This window comes from Aplysia californica, unplaced genomic scaffold (genome assembly GCF_000002075.1).
Source record: "Aplysia californica isolate F4 #8 unplaced genomic scaffold, AplCal3.0 scaffold00216, whole genome shotgun sequence".
NCBI lineage: Eukaryota > Metazoa > Mollusca > Gastropoda > Aplysiida > Aplysiidae > Aplysia > Aplysia californica.
This window is the reverse complement of record NW_004797486.1, coordinates 797,641-814,921: the sequence shown is the minus strand read 5'-3', so window position 1 is coordinate 814,921 and position 17,281 is coordinate 797,641. Positions and strand designations below refer to the sequence as shown.

The window sequence follows — 17,281 nt, the reverse complement described above, 5'->3', positions numbered from 1 at the left end:
GTCGAGAAAGGTTATTCGAATGGGCGTAACTACTCGTAATGTCTTATCAGCTTGTGAGAGGGGGTTATTCATGTGTTTGTTACACTTTATAAATAGAAAGCTATGGAAGATAGAGCATTATTTTCATCATCGGTTAACACACCCCCGCGGTATTCATGGCGAAAACACACGTTTCCCGGCGCGCGCGCTGTACACCAGCAGTACACACTGAGTGACCCCGGTGGCCTGCCCGGCACGTCCGACATAATTGGTTGCTGATAAGATACGCATCTGGGCACAGACGCAGGATAAGAGCTGTGTGGAATTTCTGATTAAATACATTAAAATTTTGTCTCCTCAAGCCACTCCCAGCAGCTCTTGGTCAGAGCGGCTGGCAGCAGCTTGGGCACATTCCTTTACGACAACTTTGATGTCAAATTTGTTTTCAGCAATTGTCGAATATCAGTCTCTTGTACTGGGAGTTCATTTATTAGATGAAAAACTATCAAAACAGGTTCACTTATTTTAATTTATTGACCTAACTAGTGACATATATGTCACTTTTAGATTTCATACCAAAAGAGTGCCCTAGTATTGTGGGTTTACAATCCAAATAAGTATAAATACCATTGAACCTGCTCTAACAACCACCTATCCAAGTCAATCTCTGTCCAAAAAAGCCGCTTCCTACATTCCTCCTTGCATTTTTTCCATGATACTGTCCAGAGATTACCATCTGTCTAAGTTGACTCTTTTCGTCTCGATATTATGGGTGTTGTTGTTTGAGGGACAAGTATTTATACCCATTTGGATTGTATTATTTTAATAGGATCATTTCAGGGTATGAACTGGTTTTTCTGGAAATGTTTTTTTCTCCTTTGTTTATCGCTGACTGGTATCATTAGTTCTCATGCATATTTTCATAAGGCATCGTCTTAATTCTGGAGTAAAGAGAAGATTATACAGCTATTCTATAACTTGTTCACTTTCGTCTGACCGCGTTTTAAAAATTCTAGCTCGTTTAGGAATTTACCTTTGTCCAAAAAACTTTGCCTGGCACTTCTGCAGGCCAGCAACCAAACAAAAATATTTTTTTCCAAAAATCTTGATCCAGTAATAAAAATGTTTTTCTCTTTGGGCCCTATATTAAAGGCCGCTCTTTGAATGCATATAAGCAATCACTAAAATAAATAACTTACTGTAACCTTGCCAACAAATTACTAATTTTGAGACAGCGACACCACCCTGCCCCCACATTTCAATGTAAGCTTGTAGATTTCATTCCCCAGCTGTCTAAACGTCTCCACGAACGCCATATGAGCCTCGAAAATTACTAACTGTCAATTGAATCATGTTTCTTAGGCATACGTTAGAGTGTGGTATTTAGGAAAATATGTCAACTTTTAAATGTTTTAGGTGTATGCTATATAAATCAATCCCCTATTGGTTTTTTTACCCAGTTCAGGCTTGCATCAAAGCAAACGTATCAGGACTTTAGTTTGCGGTGACCTTTATGAATGGGCTTTTAGATTCTGTTGGTCATCCAACTTTTAGACCCGTGTGCAAAGAGCGATTCCTTATTATCCTGTTTTATCCGCGTCCAGAGGAAAGTGTACAAGCTGTAATTAAAATCTTTAAGACACACTTCCTTAAAAGATTGGGGTTTAAATGTTTTTTTCTTTCTAAAAATTACCTGTCAGAACAGTTATCTAAATATCCTCTTTTGTGGCCATAGCTTACACCTCGTATTTAACAGCACTCTTAATCAATTAGTTTGGATCTTTTTTAATTGTAACTTCTTCCTTGTGTCTGTAGTATTTGGAGCTGCTGAAGACCCATCAGAATCGGCCTGCCAACTGCCTGTCTGTCCTGTGGGCTGTTGGGCAGTGTGGGGTGAAGAATTTCAAGTGCGGCCTGAAAGGTCAGTGTTTACGAAGATGGTTTAGTCTTCTTTTTGATTTCAGCTATTGACTTTATTTTACAATGTAATTCCTACCTTAAGTTGGGTAGAGCCTGAAATATATCCTTTCCTTGGTTTCATTTCAAAAGCTTTTTAGTCACCTGATGCGATTTTCGTGAAATCAACATTGAGGCTTTGCCTTTCGTAAGTATCTTCCTAAACATTTTGTGTTGTTAGTGGAATACTTATCCTCAAAGAAATCGTAGTACAGTAGTCTCCGCCTAAGATCTCGGTGCTCGGGAGCAAGGAAAAGCGGTATCTTAGGCGAACCGGGATCTTAACCGACGAACCCAGGGAAGAATCTACGGTGACCCATGTTAAGGCTTACAATCTGTAAAATGGTCTCCCTCCACTCTAAAATGAACTGACGTGACCGCTTGGTGGGTTTATGACGTATGGCGAGCAAAGAGTGGTTAACCTTGATGACTTATCACAGGGCATAGTGGGATGAGGCGTGCCATTTTCACTTATTATCCTATCATGAGGCTCAAGATCTACGCTTATCAAGTTGCCCCTCCCCTCCCCCTTACCTGTCGAAAATTTATAGCTTTCCATCTCCCCCAACCGCCTTTGTCGTTACACACTATTACGTTGTGAACACACCAATTAAAATTCAGTCTGTCTCGCAAATTCGGGAGTAGAAACAACTTCTCCAATGGTCAGGGAAGAGTTCACAGTTCAATGTGATCCCGCCAGGAGCGAACGTGGAGGCCCTACCCACCCAGAGAGTGATGTAAGTTTAGGGGGATAGCTCAGGTGTGAGTGAGATGTTCGGGGAAAACAAACGTGTCGGTCAGTTCACACCCCGGTGTGATCCCGTCTGGGGCAAACATTGTATCGCTTCATCGAGTTTTACAAACGTGTTTGTGATCACATTCACGATAGTAGCTGATCTTTGATGCGACGGACAGTTTATTGATCTCAAATTTTCACTCTTGGTTGATTGGCTGTCCCGCCCGGGTTTTTTTCCGCAAATTATGATCTGAAATGCGGGATCTTAGCCGAATGTAGACCTTCGGAGTGAATCAGAGCGGGATCTTAAGGGTGACTTTTGTATAGTAAAAATTATGTTTTCTTAAAACAGCGGGATCTTAAGCGAACCGGGATCGTAAGCGGTGGGATCTTAGGCGGAGACTACTGTACTGTATTTTTTGTTTTACTTTTAGTCTATACGTTTAACAATTCAAACAAATAAGCCCCATTCACATTTAGCTGTAAACTAAAAGTGTTGGTTTCTATGTGTGGTATAAATATGTTATAATCATGATTTTTCTCAAGTTTTTTTGTGTATTGGGGTACACTGTCTACAGGGGCCCACTGTGGGCTGGAATTAACATTTCATGGATATTTAGTTCTAATTTTTTTTTTAACTCTTTTGTCTTTGGTTTCAGTGTGGCTTGATCTCATGCTGCCAGCCCTGGAGGTACGACAAGTTGCCCATTACCCTGTGGAATTTCTTGAACAGCTGATTGGGTGAGAAACAATCTTGGATTGTTTTTTTAAAAGAGAGGATTGACAAATGCTTGGGTATTATTGTTCCAGTTAATGAACCATACAGCTGTGGTGCTATTCTTCCTGAAATTCCATGAATCTGAGAAATATTTAATACTGTTATTTTTATTTATATCTGAGTGTGTTAAAAAAAAATTCTGTCTCTCAGTACTGTAAGTTCCTAATGTTTTATCACATCTTGGAAGCATAGCCGTAATATTGTCATATCTTCATGTCTGTATGGTCTACTTGAAGTAATTAATACTTGCACCAAAGAGTTATAAATTTTGTCTAAACTTAAATGTTTTGTACTTGCAAATAGTATACAATGAAAATGTGTAACTGTATGGGATAGACATTGCCATTGTCTTGTATTTCAACTTCTTGGAAATGTATCAAGACAAAATTCATTGATTCTCCATTGGAAGAAAGTGACTGTGTGATTCCAGCAGCTTCTGTAACTCAAAATGTAAAAGCATTGTATCACACGAAAATCAACACTCATACACTGCCCCTTTGAATACACGTGTCTCATAGCTTCTCACCATTGTCATTTTTTATGAACGTCTATACTTGCAAGCCTTCTATGGGGATGTTGTTTTTTTATATCCCTATTTCAATTTCAATGCAGCACACACAAGAAAGTTTCGAATGCTTATGGCATCGTGACGCTGAGAGAATACTTCCAAGTGATGGATGTTGTGTTCAGCCCTGCCTTCAACCTTTCCAATGATCTGCGCAAGAGACTCGTGGCTTTGTACCCAAATATCAGGGTATGCCAATTTCCTTTTCGAAAATCATACAATTGAAAGATAGTTTGATCACATTAACTATTCCATCATTACCACTCATCTTTCACTTTTTGTGTTATTAGTAAAGTTGGGTTAGGCTCGCTAAATCAGCGTCCACAAGTAACGAACGGTTCGCTGGAGCTACTCGCAAACGAGCTGACGGGCAACGAGCTGTCCGCTTGTGAAGAGTAGTTCACTACTCGCTACACATCGGACCCACAGACAGTTCGTTGTGGGGAGGGAGAAACTCCATGCATTTGAGTGGGCGGATGGACGGAGAGACTCCTTCCATTGCATACAACTTACAACCCCCTGCCCCACCAAAAAATAATTTACAAATCAACCTCCTGCCCCACAATGTAGTTAGGCGTTCATGGCGGAAATTTCACCCCCCCCCCCAAGTCCTTTGGGGATTCTTTTAACTTCGCCGCTGCGATAAATTGGAAGGTACACTGTGTGACCCGCACAAGACGTGAAAGGTTACACACATAGTACTACATCACCAGCCTTTCTCACTCCCTGTGGCACCGGTATTGGCTTGAAACATTAGACCTAATTGGCCTAACCTCGCCTCATTGGGGACCGGATCCAAGAAACGAACTGACTTGAGGTTTACAGTCTGCTCGCTCTTGTCTGCTAGGTTAGAGTTCATCCGCTCGCTGAGAGAAAAAAATTGTGGAGCGGACCCAAAAAACAAACTGTCTTGAAGCTTGCAGTCCACTTGCATGGCCGTCAGTTACCCGCTCGCTTTGACTGAGTCCGCGAGTTTCGAATCTGTTGGTCCGCTCACCCCAACTCTAATTATTAGTGTCAATTTGATGGAGGAATAACAAAACTTGTGTCAGTATAAGGATCGAAATTAATTCACTAGTATATGGAACTAAAAAAATTGAGTCTGTGATAGACAAGATTCAAAGTATAACACATTGTTTTCAACTGTTTGGTTTTTCTGAATTTCTTCTTTTTCTTCGCAGGAGCTGGCATATGGAGACACTCCTTCTCACAACTTGAGGACTTTTTTCCCCTCCTATCTGGCCCGGCTGAATACTGCCACTAATCAAGCTGTCAAGAATGAGGTGAGAACTCATCATTTACTCTAGGTTGTAACATAGCTTTATATTTACCTCTAAAAAGGCTACACAGTGAAATGAGAGGCCCTCGAGGGAAAGTTGTGTTTCATTATTGGCCGCTTTTCTTTTCTTGAAGTGTAAGGAATTATATATGAGACTTTCATTTTTATATGGTATCTCATAAATACTTGTTACTGTTTTTATTCATGAGATAAATATTCTAATATAACCATTTTGATGAAATGATATTGATATCTTGTTTCTTAAAAAGTTGTTACAATGTTTCTGCTGCACATGATATGCTGATTCTGCAGTATTTTAAAATGCTTGGTCTGTTACTCATGTACGCGTATTATGGTTAAGCATCGCCCCCTTTGTCATGGACATCGTGAACTTACTGAGAACTGACAAAGAATAAAAGAAAAAAACGATTGTAGGAAAGGGGATAAAAAAAGAAATCTGTTCTTCTAATCATTTCTGTATGTCTTTTGTAGATGAGTCTATGGTAACCCATGAGGAGCAAGGTCATTGCATTTGAAATGCCCTGACCTGAAGATTACACTTCCTACTTCAAAATTGTTTTATTCTTTGCAGCTGCTGATGTGTCTAGTGAAATGCCTGACCACTGACCAGCAGTCCTATAGTGTTTGGTGCCAGCTGTACACCAAGCACCTTACTGCCTCAGGGTAGGTCAAGGTCTTCTGAGGTGCCGATTTTCTGGTTAAATCCAGAAATCCAGATTTCCAAAAGTGTCTGAACTGTGTGTGCCTCACTTCAGGCCAATGGTCCTGAAGTTTTTTCAAATTTAATGTGTAACTGAGGTTTTTTTTGTTTTGATATATAGCTGCTTATGCATTTATTTATATTTTTATCTCCTTTAGCTCGTCATAGTACACTTTATATCAAGTTCAATTAAGTCCTTCAAATGCCTGATGTACCTTTCAGTCCTCAATGTTTGACATCTCCCTGAAAACAACTGAGGGGTCATTTGTTTTGACTTCACAATTAGCGCTATAAGTAAGGCCAGATACACTGACATACAAAATACTGACATTAATTTTTAACAGAACTGGTAGATATTTAGAAATTATTAATGAAATATATAGACAGACATTTTTTTGTGGTCACCTTTAAATGCTTTCCTGATGAATTTTTTGTCCGTCGTTGACAAGTTTTTGGATATCAACCCTAATTTTGTTTTTGAATGGTTGATGAAGTATGCATAAGACAGATCTGTATGCTGTAAATATACATAAGTCATATTTGTTTAATTAGAACCATTTTCCTTTGCCAAAGGTTGTAATTCAAGCTGTTTAAAGGCAATGTGATGCTTCACAGACTTCTTTTGGAGTATATCAACAACAACTGGTCAAAGCTGTCTTCCCAGTTTGACAAAAAACTTCTGAGAGAGACGGTCAGATCTTTTTCGGTGACCAATGAGGAAATGGAAACTCAAGGTTGTGGAAGTCGTGATGGTCTTTCCTTGTGTCAGGCAGCTACCAAGGTAAAGGAAATGTAGGCCTACATGCTTCACACTGCTTTTTCCCTGTGATTTGCTGACTTTTTTTAATCTGCTACCAAATTTCATCTTGGCAATATGGGTAACTTACAAACCAGTATCAGGGAGTTATTTTTTTATCTCTCCTTCACCATGATAGCTGCAAGTTATTAGGATTGATACAAGTTAACATTTGTACTTTGAATGCATCCTTTCCTTTTTTTTTTTTTTTTTTTTTTTTGGTTTTTTTTTTGTTTTTTAACTCCTATCAGCCCAACTTCACACTTGACTTTCAGTTCCCCAGGACTAACTTTGCGAGATATGTGTTACCCTATTATGAATAACTCAACCCATAGTAAAGTTATTTATAGGTGTGAAACTTCACCAAACTGTTAAGAATATGTGTGTGTGCCTGGTGAAAGGAACCGTATGACACATTTTGAAGAATCCCGGGGGGGTAGGGGGTTCGTGTACAGAGATCATTTCTGAATAATACGCTTTTTGAATTTGTAAGAAAACTTCAATAGTTTTTTTTAGATATTGGTGATTTTGTAAGGCAGGGTTCTGAAACCAAAGTTTTGAGAAAAAGGCTTTAAAGTTTCTCCTTTGTTTCTGCTTCAAATAGATAGCTCTACACTTCGAGACGACCTGACAACTCATTCGCCACTCACTAACCAACTTTAAAAAGCAGCTAAGATAAAGAACAGCTTCAAAGTGTTTATATTACATCTTCAAGACAAATTCACCACCACCTTGAGCAAAAATTTTCAAGAAATAGATCTTTGTCTGCACAGAGCAGAAATAGGCAGTACAAATTTGTTCTCCAAAATGACGAAAGGGTGTGGATGCGCAAATCTTCGCTTTATTTACATGTTCTAGATATTCATGCGCACTACCCGCCATTAGAGAGGGGAGAGAATGACGTAAATTTTGATATGCAATGTGATAGGGTCGACTTTATGAATGGACAAGAGAAACCATCTATAGTGTTTACTAGGAAAGCCAATTTTCTTACGCATTTTTGGGATTATGCATTATACCTCGTGTTAAACATCTTTAGAAATATATTTTAAAGTTTTAAAATATTTTTCTTAAAAAGTACTTAACAAATCAAATTTTCCTGTTGCATGAATCATAATAGACCTGTGTACAAAATTTCATCCTATTTGGTTCACAAATAATTGAGTAATACGAATTTCTGTGGAAAAAAATTTGCGAAATGAGAAAATCACAAAAAAAACGACCAAAAAAGTCTTATTCACTCACAATTTCTCAATATTTTGTTCCCACGCCATCTAGCGTGGTGTCGATTCTGGAAACACAAAAGGCGGAAAATGAGCTAAACAGCGATACCAAACACCTCGGAGGATGATGCAATGTGTTGTTTGAATTATGACGTTACTTGGTTCAATTTATGAGTTGTTTTTCAACACAACACAAGAGGACAGACCTATACCTACATATTTCTAGGGTAATTTATTTCAGGAAGAGAACTTTTTGTTAGTATAACTGATCAAATGACAACGTGTAGAAATGGTAAACAATCGAAATTCATCAAAATTGAATATTCGATGAAAATTCGATTTTTGACCCGATTTCCCACCCGCATATCCCCTTAATATTGAGAGGCAAGCACCTTACCTTTTACCTTTTGACTAAACGTTCTGTTCCCAGGCACGGCGTCGCCATTTGTTGATGTGTTTCTCAAATGTTCAAACATATGTCCACAGGAGCTTGTGGTCAAGATGACACGCACAAGCTTCCCCTGGGGTCTCTTGGTCTTTTTCTTGGTGTCTGTTGTGGCTTCCATTGTGGTCTATGATATCATGTCCAGCCCAAACCTTCGCTGTGAGTATGTCTTTGTGATTACCCCTTATGGATTCAGATTGTAATTTTAAAAGAAAATGTGTTGGGACCCAAGTGTGCAGTGACCTTCATAAATGGGTTTTTGATTCTGTTGATCATCCAACTTTTAGACATGTATGCAAAGACCTGAGAAGATTAAACCAAGCAGTTTTCTTATATCTTGTTTTAACCATGGTTGGACAAAAAGGACAAACTATTGGTGTTGATTCTGCAACCTTGAAACCAAAAAAAGTAGAAACCACTCGACAGAAGTTACTTTTTATACCTATACTCAGTCTCAATTGAATTTGTATTTGAAGCTCCCTAGTGTTTAGGTTTAACTAATGACAGAAGATACTGGCAAGGCCTCCATGCAATTCCATTCATGATACTATCGATACTAATTTATTGCCAGTCGTTATAGTATTAGTACAATGATTTTGTGGGTTTTTTTCTTTCTTTCAGCTTCAAGAACCATGCGATTCTTAGAGCACTATGGAGTACTGGCCCTTGCAGAGCAGGCATGGGGACGTATACACACCTTCATAACTTTAGCCATAAAGTAAATGTTTTTCTTACTATTTAATGGGTTTTTGGGGTTTTTCCAGTTTTGTGTGTTGTTGAAACTTATAAATTAACCGACATAATAGTGGATTTTGGTGGTATATTGCCTGCAATTACAATTTATGTTACAGTCTGATACTTCTTATTCTCCCTCCTTTGAAAATGTCACGTTAGCAGATCATCACATAAAACTAGTGATTGATCCAACAGTCGCGTCAGTAGTACATTTCTTAGGAATTTGACAAAGTTACAAGAAAAGGCACTATGATATTGCTAAAAATAACAGTTTTTGGTGTATTTTTTTTAAAACGCACTTTTAGACATGACAGTACATCATTACCATGTGTTTATATTTAGTTTTACTCTCTTTTTGCATGACATTATTTTTCTGATCTGTTTATTGTAGCCTTATTTTTCAATAATAATACAGCATTCTCCGCCTAAGATGCTGCTGCTTGGGAGCAAAGAAAATGACATATTTTAGGCAAATGGGATCTTACCCAAAGCACCAAGGGGAGAATCCGTAGTGACTCATGTTTCAGGCCAACAATCTGTAAAAATTATCTCTTCTTACTTTGAAATAAATTGACTGACCCCTGGGTGGGTTTATGACTTATGGCAAGCAAAGAGTGGTCAACTTTGATGAGCAATCACAAGGGCACGAGCATGCCATTTTTCCTGTTAATCGTTAATTTTTAGTATATTCAAATCATCGTATTGATGAATTAACTATATGTGAAGAAAGATCCCATTTGATCATTTGTTTTCATTTTCATCCCGCCAGTTGGCTGAAGGTGAACTGCCCTGTGTACTATGCTTACTTGTGTGAGACAGTAGGCCCCTTCCTGGCTCTGTGTTGGGTGACAGTAAAGGATTTTGTCGTGGAGGCCGAGCTGGCTTCAAGACCTCACCGGGCCTGGGCTGGACAGAAGGCTTGGGACTTTTATCTTTGGGTAAATAAGTTATTGCAAAATTTGTACTGTTAGGCTGAAAATATACTGCCACGCCCAACTGCAGTGCGCCGCAAAAAAAGTCGTGCCCTCCTCTTTATTTCCTATGGGTGATTACACTGACACGATTAGACGTGAATAGTCGTGAGGACCCAAAAAGACGTGCATGAGTGCAGCACTTCTTCTAGTCGTGCGGACAGGCCCGCCCTGCTATCGGAGTGTTCCGCGACGCCGTGGAGATAAAACAAAAGGGGGGGACTGACCACTGAGCTGTTTTTGCCTGCTCAGCGCCATTTTTTAAACACTGTCGGATTCGCGCTGACCAATGGGATCACCACTTCCGAACTAGCTGCTCGTACGTTTCGCGGCGGCAGTATATTTTCAGCCTTATTTCTTCAGCATCTTCCATAAAGTGTTTACCATTGAGATTTCGAAACCAAGGAACTACACTGTGCAAACGAATTGGGAATACATTGTTTTAGTTTTACCTCAAAGGCATGTGTTACATGTTAGGAATGACTTTCAGTTTTCAGATTGTCCTTTTCTATTATGACTTAAGTCACTCTTTTCGTCTTTTTTATTTAAAATAGTTTGGTGTTTTTGTAGGCTGGTCAGTGACCTTGCGTTAGGTTTTGTTACTTTTTCTTCTATTGTGTGAAAAACTATTAAACATTAGGCATCATGGTGAAATCAGGAGCTTGTCAAAATAATGATAAGAAAGAAATCTGAATTTTTCGGCATGATTTGCAGTTTCTATTGATATTTTGTTGTTTGACTCAACACCGTTTATGTCCATTTAAAAACACATGTATGTGTGGTTTGTATTGAAAAATGTTGAGTAAAGGCACAGAAAATATAAATTTGCAGTTTCCAGACTCGACTTGAGCTATGGAAGTCACCAAACTTTGGCGGCCATTTTCTCGTTAATTTTACCTCTGAAACCAAGTGAACCCCCCTCTTTCAATCACAAATATCTCGACTTCTTTTCAGAATAGATGGGTATTTTTTTTCATCGAAAGGCGAATGAAAAAGCATTTAAAATGATACTAGTAACTCCATACGCCCAAAAATTGACAAGCACCTGATTCTGCTGTGTCTTGAGACATATATGGTAATGGAGTGCTTTTTTATGTTTGCTTCGATTTGAGTTTTGTCAGAGATAAAAAATTTTTAAAAATTTTCCATCAATTTGGGGAGGGGGGGTGGGGGGTTGCCTTGCACCCAGTCTGCATAAATCTTGGGTTTTCAACATTTTCTTAAGAAAGCTTTTGTTAAATTACAGGGCAAAAAGTCATTGGTGTGGCTATTTTATGGTTTTTATCAACTTACAATATATACCTCTTTTGGCCAGCCAGTTCTTTCCTGTGTATCATTAGTATCAGTACCTCTTGGGGTGTACTTTGTTGTAACTTGAGCATGTAAAGCTCAATCTGTTGTCATTCACATGTTGACATCTAGCGCGAAATAATATTTTGCTGTTTGATGAAGTGAGAAAAACTGGCTAAAATACCTCTCCTGAAAACATGCCTTATCTATGTAAACTGGAAATTGACCTCACAATCTGTTTTTCAAAATTAAGGAAGCAAGTCTGACATCTTACAGCTAGACAAGGTCGTTCCGGTAGGCTCTTGAAATCCTGGGTGTAAGTGCCTTCTCTGAACCATGATGTACATATTTCTCCCTCGGCAGGTCTATGCGCTATCACCGGAGACGTGGGTCTGGTGTGAAGAAATGTTATGGCTCTCATGGGAAGTACTGAAGGACTACTCGTTCTGGATATGGAAGCACTCATTACATATGGCCGCCGATGCTCACCATTGGCTCACAGAGCATGTTTTTACGTAAGTGTACCAACCAGAACATATCATTTTCTAGACTTGTTGTACCATTGTTTTTTTTGTGTGGTTTTTTTATGTATATAAGTATTTAGATTCAAAGACAAATTGGGGGGGGGGCTCGTGGCCTACAGGTTAAGGTGTTGGCCTCTCATTCAAAGGTCCCGGGTTCGAATCCGGGTAACGACCGAAAAATTTTCTTCTCTAAAATTGTCTCCTTTCACATCCTTTCCTGCTCTCTGGCAATGTTCTGTCATCTGCTTTTACCTGCTCTTTCTGCTCCCACCCCTTCACCTCCTTTGCCCCCTCCTCTGGGCTCCTGACTCTTTCTGCTGCTACTCCTTGGCTCCTTCTTACTGCTGTCTTTCAGCCACACCCTTGATCTTCTGGTAGGAAAGATCTACACCTAGCCTTCTCGGACAAGGGGGGAAAATCTCGGAGGGCTCGTGTACAAGTTGCGCACATTAGAAATCCCTTGTGGTCTAAAATTGATAAGAGTAGGCTTTGGCCGCCGCCCGGGCAAAATTCAGAATTTCCTACCAACTGAAAAAGTCTAGTGTGTCCCACGCGCTCATATGACCTTATGCAGTTGCGAGCGGCGTAAAACACTTACCTAAAAATAACCCCCCAAAAACATGATTGTAATAAACATCAATGTACGCATTTCCTCAGTCTTCACAATGTATAAAAATGGGCAAAAAATGACAACTTGAAAAAAAAACATCACTTATAATATTTCTGATAGATACACTTTACATTCATTAAACAGCAAGAACTTTTGAGTTGATCTTGGCCTTTGGAAAATATACCAGAAAATCAATTTGAATACTTTAAAAGGGTCTTGATTATATCAAAATCAATGTCATACAAGAGCCGTACTTATGCTTTAAAAATGTATGGGACATCGAGATTTTACAATTTCGTATTGGCTCTTTAACAAATTTTTAAATACGTTCATCCGATGAGTTCATCACATTTAGCTCCTGGAGATTTTCCCTTGTGCATGCCTCGAAATCCTAGAAAGAAAAGATAATCCTCTGAAAATATAATTTTTCTCTTAAAATAAATATCGCTAGCTGCCAAGAGACAAATTTTTCAGGAGAAGCAAAAAACTGTTTTATTTCTGTATGCTCGTACCTATGAACCTGAAATTCATATATAAATGACGAAATATGATGTAGGAGGATGGTCTGTAACTAATTTTAAAAAGAAAAAGCTTTCTGACATAAGTTACTGGACATAGGCGGTTTAGACCTACCAAAATCTACGTGATTCAACCACCTAAGAGACAGTATGACAGCGACCAGGCGTTTGAATCACGTTAATCAGCGCCATTCCATGAGCGCCAATGGTCGCTTGGGTGTTTGAGTTACAGACAAAAGCAAATCATAATAAGATTAAGAGTAATTATAAAGATAAGAGTAATTATTTCAGTTATTTGGTTGGGTCTTCTGGGGCAGGACTGTTTCTTTGGCTTCACAGAGTTAGTAAAAAAGACCATTCGTCTTAACATTCAATTTGCACTGGATGTTTTTGTTCGGTGTGTATCATAGGCAACGAACGTTTGTGACAACGGGGTCGTTTTTGTTTCAGCCCGGTCTGAATGGTCCAGAAATTGAACATCAAAAGGGGAAGAGGGGGGGGAGATTGTCTTGCTTTCTTAAAAATGTTCAAGATTATCCATGAGCACATAGACCTTACCATTTATCAGAGACCTTTCGATTACACTGGATGTGCTGTCCACTTCCATTGCGTTTGTTCCTTTTCAATAATTTTGCTCTCTCAGGTACGAATGTTACTGATTGCATTTGGCAAGGTAGCATTGTGGTCTGATAAATACAGCCATCTCTGTATATAATGAATGTGGATTTTATTGTCAGTAGGCTCCTCCAGGAAGTTACTGACACAAGAAGAGATTTCACTGTTAATCAATGGTCCATCTCCCTGGTGCCAAATGTGGCACTTCACATCTCTGGTTTCCAAATTTTAAAAAACCTACATAGCTAATTGGATCCTGTTTGTTAACTGTTATATTATAGTGCAGCAGATGCGTTCAACACCATACTAACTATAAATCCGCTTCCAAGTCCATACACATTAGACATAATCTGGTCCCATCCACTGGGTTTTGTGGAAGCGTCATGTTAGATTCTTTCTCCTACCCTGCATACATCACATTGATCCCTCCGACATACATACAACAACAGGTTGCTCTTTTTTAATATCTCTCTAAAGTCATCTGAGACAATGTGTGACTCTTTCCGTTTTCTTTGATACTCTCTAAAGGCCTCTGAGGCTTTGAAAGTGATAGTCAAGCTAGATTTTGCCTGTATTCTGTCTGTCTTAATAGGAAAAGGTGTGTCGAAGAATTACTTATCACAAAATTGCTTGTCCTTTTCTGCTCTCTGGTAATATCATGGAGCTCCCATCTCCAAGTCATGTAAACTGTCTTTGGAACAGTCATGAATAACCACTGTATGAGGGCAGTTGTATTGTTTTGCATATAGGTAGAATGTATGAGATTTGTTTCAAATTGAAGTGTAGAGCTGGAGAGTTTGAGTTGAAGGTTTGTTGAAGAGATAATTTTTGGGGCGAACATTTTTATGAGTTGCTTTTCTCTTTTTTTCGAGTGAAAAATTAAGTATCATCTACCCGGTACTGATTAACTATTCAATGATTCAAGAATGGTACATGACAGACACAGCAAGAGGCGCACACTTAAAGTAAATTAAGGAACATGAAAAGTCGTGATAAAAATATTTTCCAATAGTTATTCCGAATGTGAAATAAGCGCCCCTTAGTTGTCAATCATAAACTTTTTTTTTTTTAATTCATTCGTCTGTACCTTTTGCCACAATTTACAGACTTGATCAAGTCAGTATAAACATATTCGTTGATGCCATCTTGCCCTTTCTCCTCTACACTACCAAACCTAGTGATAGATTACGCAAACTGCTTTGAAAAATCATCTGGCTATCGATAGGGTTCGATCGGAGTCGAAGGTAGCAAAGGTTGTTTTGATGTTACCCTCACTCTGTTTTGACAAAAGCCACAGTCGTGTGGATCACGCCGCCTATGTGATTGGTAAACACCTCAACAAGCCACTGAATCTGCTTGATTCAACCGCCCATCCACCACCAGGCTGCAAAACTGGCACTTTGGCGGTTGAATCACGTGGAAATTGGGGACTGGTGTGATATAGGCAATTGATTTACTAAAGGATTGAAACACTTTGCAGTAATCTTTCAGACTCGGGATTTTAACATAAGGTGTATTAAAGGCTGTACTACATAAAAGAATCAAAAAGTGATTTTCGAAAATTTTATTACTTAGGCAGGCGATTGAATCACGCGGCTAGCGCTATGAAAATTTTGTGTTGGGTACCCATGATATGGGCTCACTGATTTACTCAATATTTTTCTTTCATTGCAGAGGGGCACTTTCCAAAGAATCTGTTCAAGCCGCTCTGATGTGGAGTCTTTCTGAAGCACAAAGTTATATGTCTACTTTGTGGGCATGGTGTGACAAAAATGTTCTTTATGTTGTCAAATAATTCAGTACATGTGACCGAGAGCATTGCATGCACCGAGAACTTTGTTTTTTTGTTTGTTGCTTTCCAATGTCCAATTGTATTACTTAATGTTTTACCTGGTCAAAAAGCATTACTCTCAACTCTCATATATATTTAGTTTGGGTGGGGTTTTGATGTTGTTTTGCCTGATCATCACAGTTTTGTTTCTGTGAATCTTTTGTCAACTGTTTTGTTCTGTTCACATCTTTGTGCAATGTGAATATTAAACTTTACATGATGTAAAGAAGATTTATGCGCACAATGGTTTAGAAAATGTACTAGTCTACCCATTGCAATGGAAGCTTGAACTTGAACTAGTATGAGAGACCTCTTTGGATTTAATATAATATCAACAGATTATTTGCTGATCAAGTGTTGGTTGATTTCTTTCTTGTGATATGAATAAAAGTGGGAGCAGGGAAAATAGTCCTGCATAAATGGTTATCACTGCTAGTAACTTTGAAACAAAGTGTTCAGTGTCATTACTGAAGCTCATGCTTTGGTATATAAGACCCCAGTTGACACTTGTTGCAAAGAGAGCATCTATGAAGCTGTCACTTCTAACATATGATGCTTACAATACTTTCGTACTGGAGAGTGGTGTTTTTTTACAGGCAAAGTTAACAAACGCCTTAATAATAGCCTGCTGGTAAGGGCCTTGTTCTAGTTCTAGCGTGAACATAATTCACCTTTTACCTCTTGCACTGTATGGTTACCCTGCCTACAATAGAACACGCTGGGTGTTTGTAGGATCCACAGTATTTAACACTTTTAAATAACGTACTTGTTCAGGCTTTCTTGTGGTTCTCTTCAAACTTATAAAGATAGACTTCAGTTAACTTTTAATTAGATGTTTCTCATTTTGATTTACATCAAATAACAGAGATGTACATCATTTTGTTTCCATGTTTCTCTTTTACACAATGATGGAGATTTAGAATCAGTAGCATCAACATACAGTGGAGTCCACTTAAATCAAACACTATTAATCCATAACAATGGTAAACCAAAAGAAATTAAAATCCCCCATTTTTTTTCTCTATACCTGAGCAGCCTCCCAAAACCAAAAACCTGGCCAAACTTCAGAAAGTCCAGGGGTCCCACAGATTTTGTTATAAGCAGACTCGACTGTTATTGCCTTCAGCTGTGCAATTTCCATGTCATTGGCAATACCTCATTTTACGAGTTCACAAAAGCTTCCTCCATACCAATGCGGCTATCCATGCAATGCAACTGCAAGGAAAGTAAGAATAAGAGTATCCTTTGAAGATGAGAGAGGTGGTGACTGTTCTTATGTTCCTGTGTTGGTCTTACTTTCCCATGCTGCAGTTTACAAATCTTATGAGTCCGTCTGCAGCTGTGTGAATGTGAAATTCTAGTTCTCAGGGCCAGTACAATAAAGTCAGTAGTTGTCAAAAATGTGTGTGTGCATATATATGTGTGTGTGTGTCACTACGCGGTGGAATCAGGCGCTTGTCAATTTTTGGGCATGTGGAGTTATTAGTATCATCTGAAAGCTGATTTATTTGCCTTGCTTCCGATGAAAGAAATATCCATTTATCTTGAATAGAACTCAAAATATTTGCGATTGAAGGAAGTGAGGTCGCTTAGTTTCAGTGGTGAAATTACCAAGAAAATGGCTGCAAAGTTTGGTAACTCCAATACCTAAAGAGTCCTTGGAGGCTGAAAAATGACATATTGTATGCCTTTAATCAATGTTTTTCTGT

General features: G+C 38.7%; 1 protein-coding gene across 1 annotated transcript in view; it reads left to right on the top strand.

Annotated features, from left to right (window-relative positions):
• LOC101853699 (transmembrane protein 214-B) overlaps positions 1-16,973 on the top strand; it is a 27,939-nt gene extending 10,966 nt beyond the window's left edge. Inside the window, exons 7-16 of the mRNA XM_035970067.1 lie at positions 3,331-3,412; positions 4,062-4,203; positions 5,196-5,297; positions 5,886-5,977; positions 6,630-6,795; positions 8,520-8,637; positions 9,100-9,196; positions 9,983-10,151; positions 11,838-11,989; positions 15,416-16,973. Of these exons, the coding sequence (XP_035825960.1) occupies positions 3,331-3,412; positions 4,062-4,203; positions 5,196-5,297; positions 5,886-5,977; positions 6,630-6,795; positions 8,520-8,637; positions 9,100-9,196; positions 9,983-10,151; positions 11,838-11,989; positions 15,416-15,536 (1,241 nt within the window). The 3' untranslated portion in view covers positions 15,537-16,973. The remainder of the gene's footprint in view (positions 1-3,330; positions 3,413-4,061; positions 4,204-5,195; positions 5,298-5,885; positions 5,978-6,629; positions 6,796-8,519; positions 8,638-9,099; positions 9,197-9,982; positions 10,152-11,837; positions 11,990-15,415) is intronic.
• The last annotated feature ends 308 nt before the right edge of the window (positions 16,974-17,281 follow it).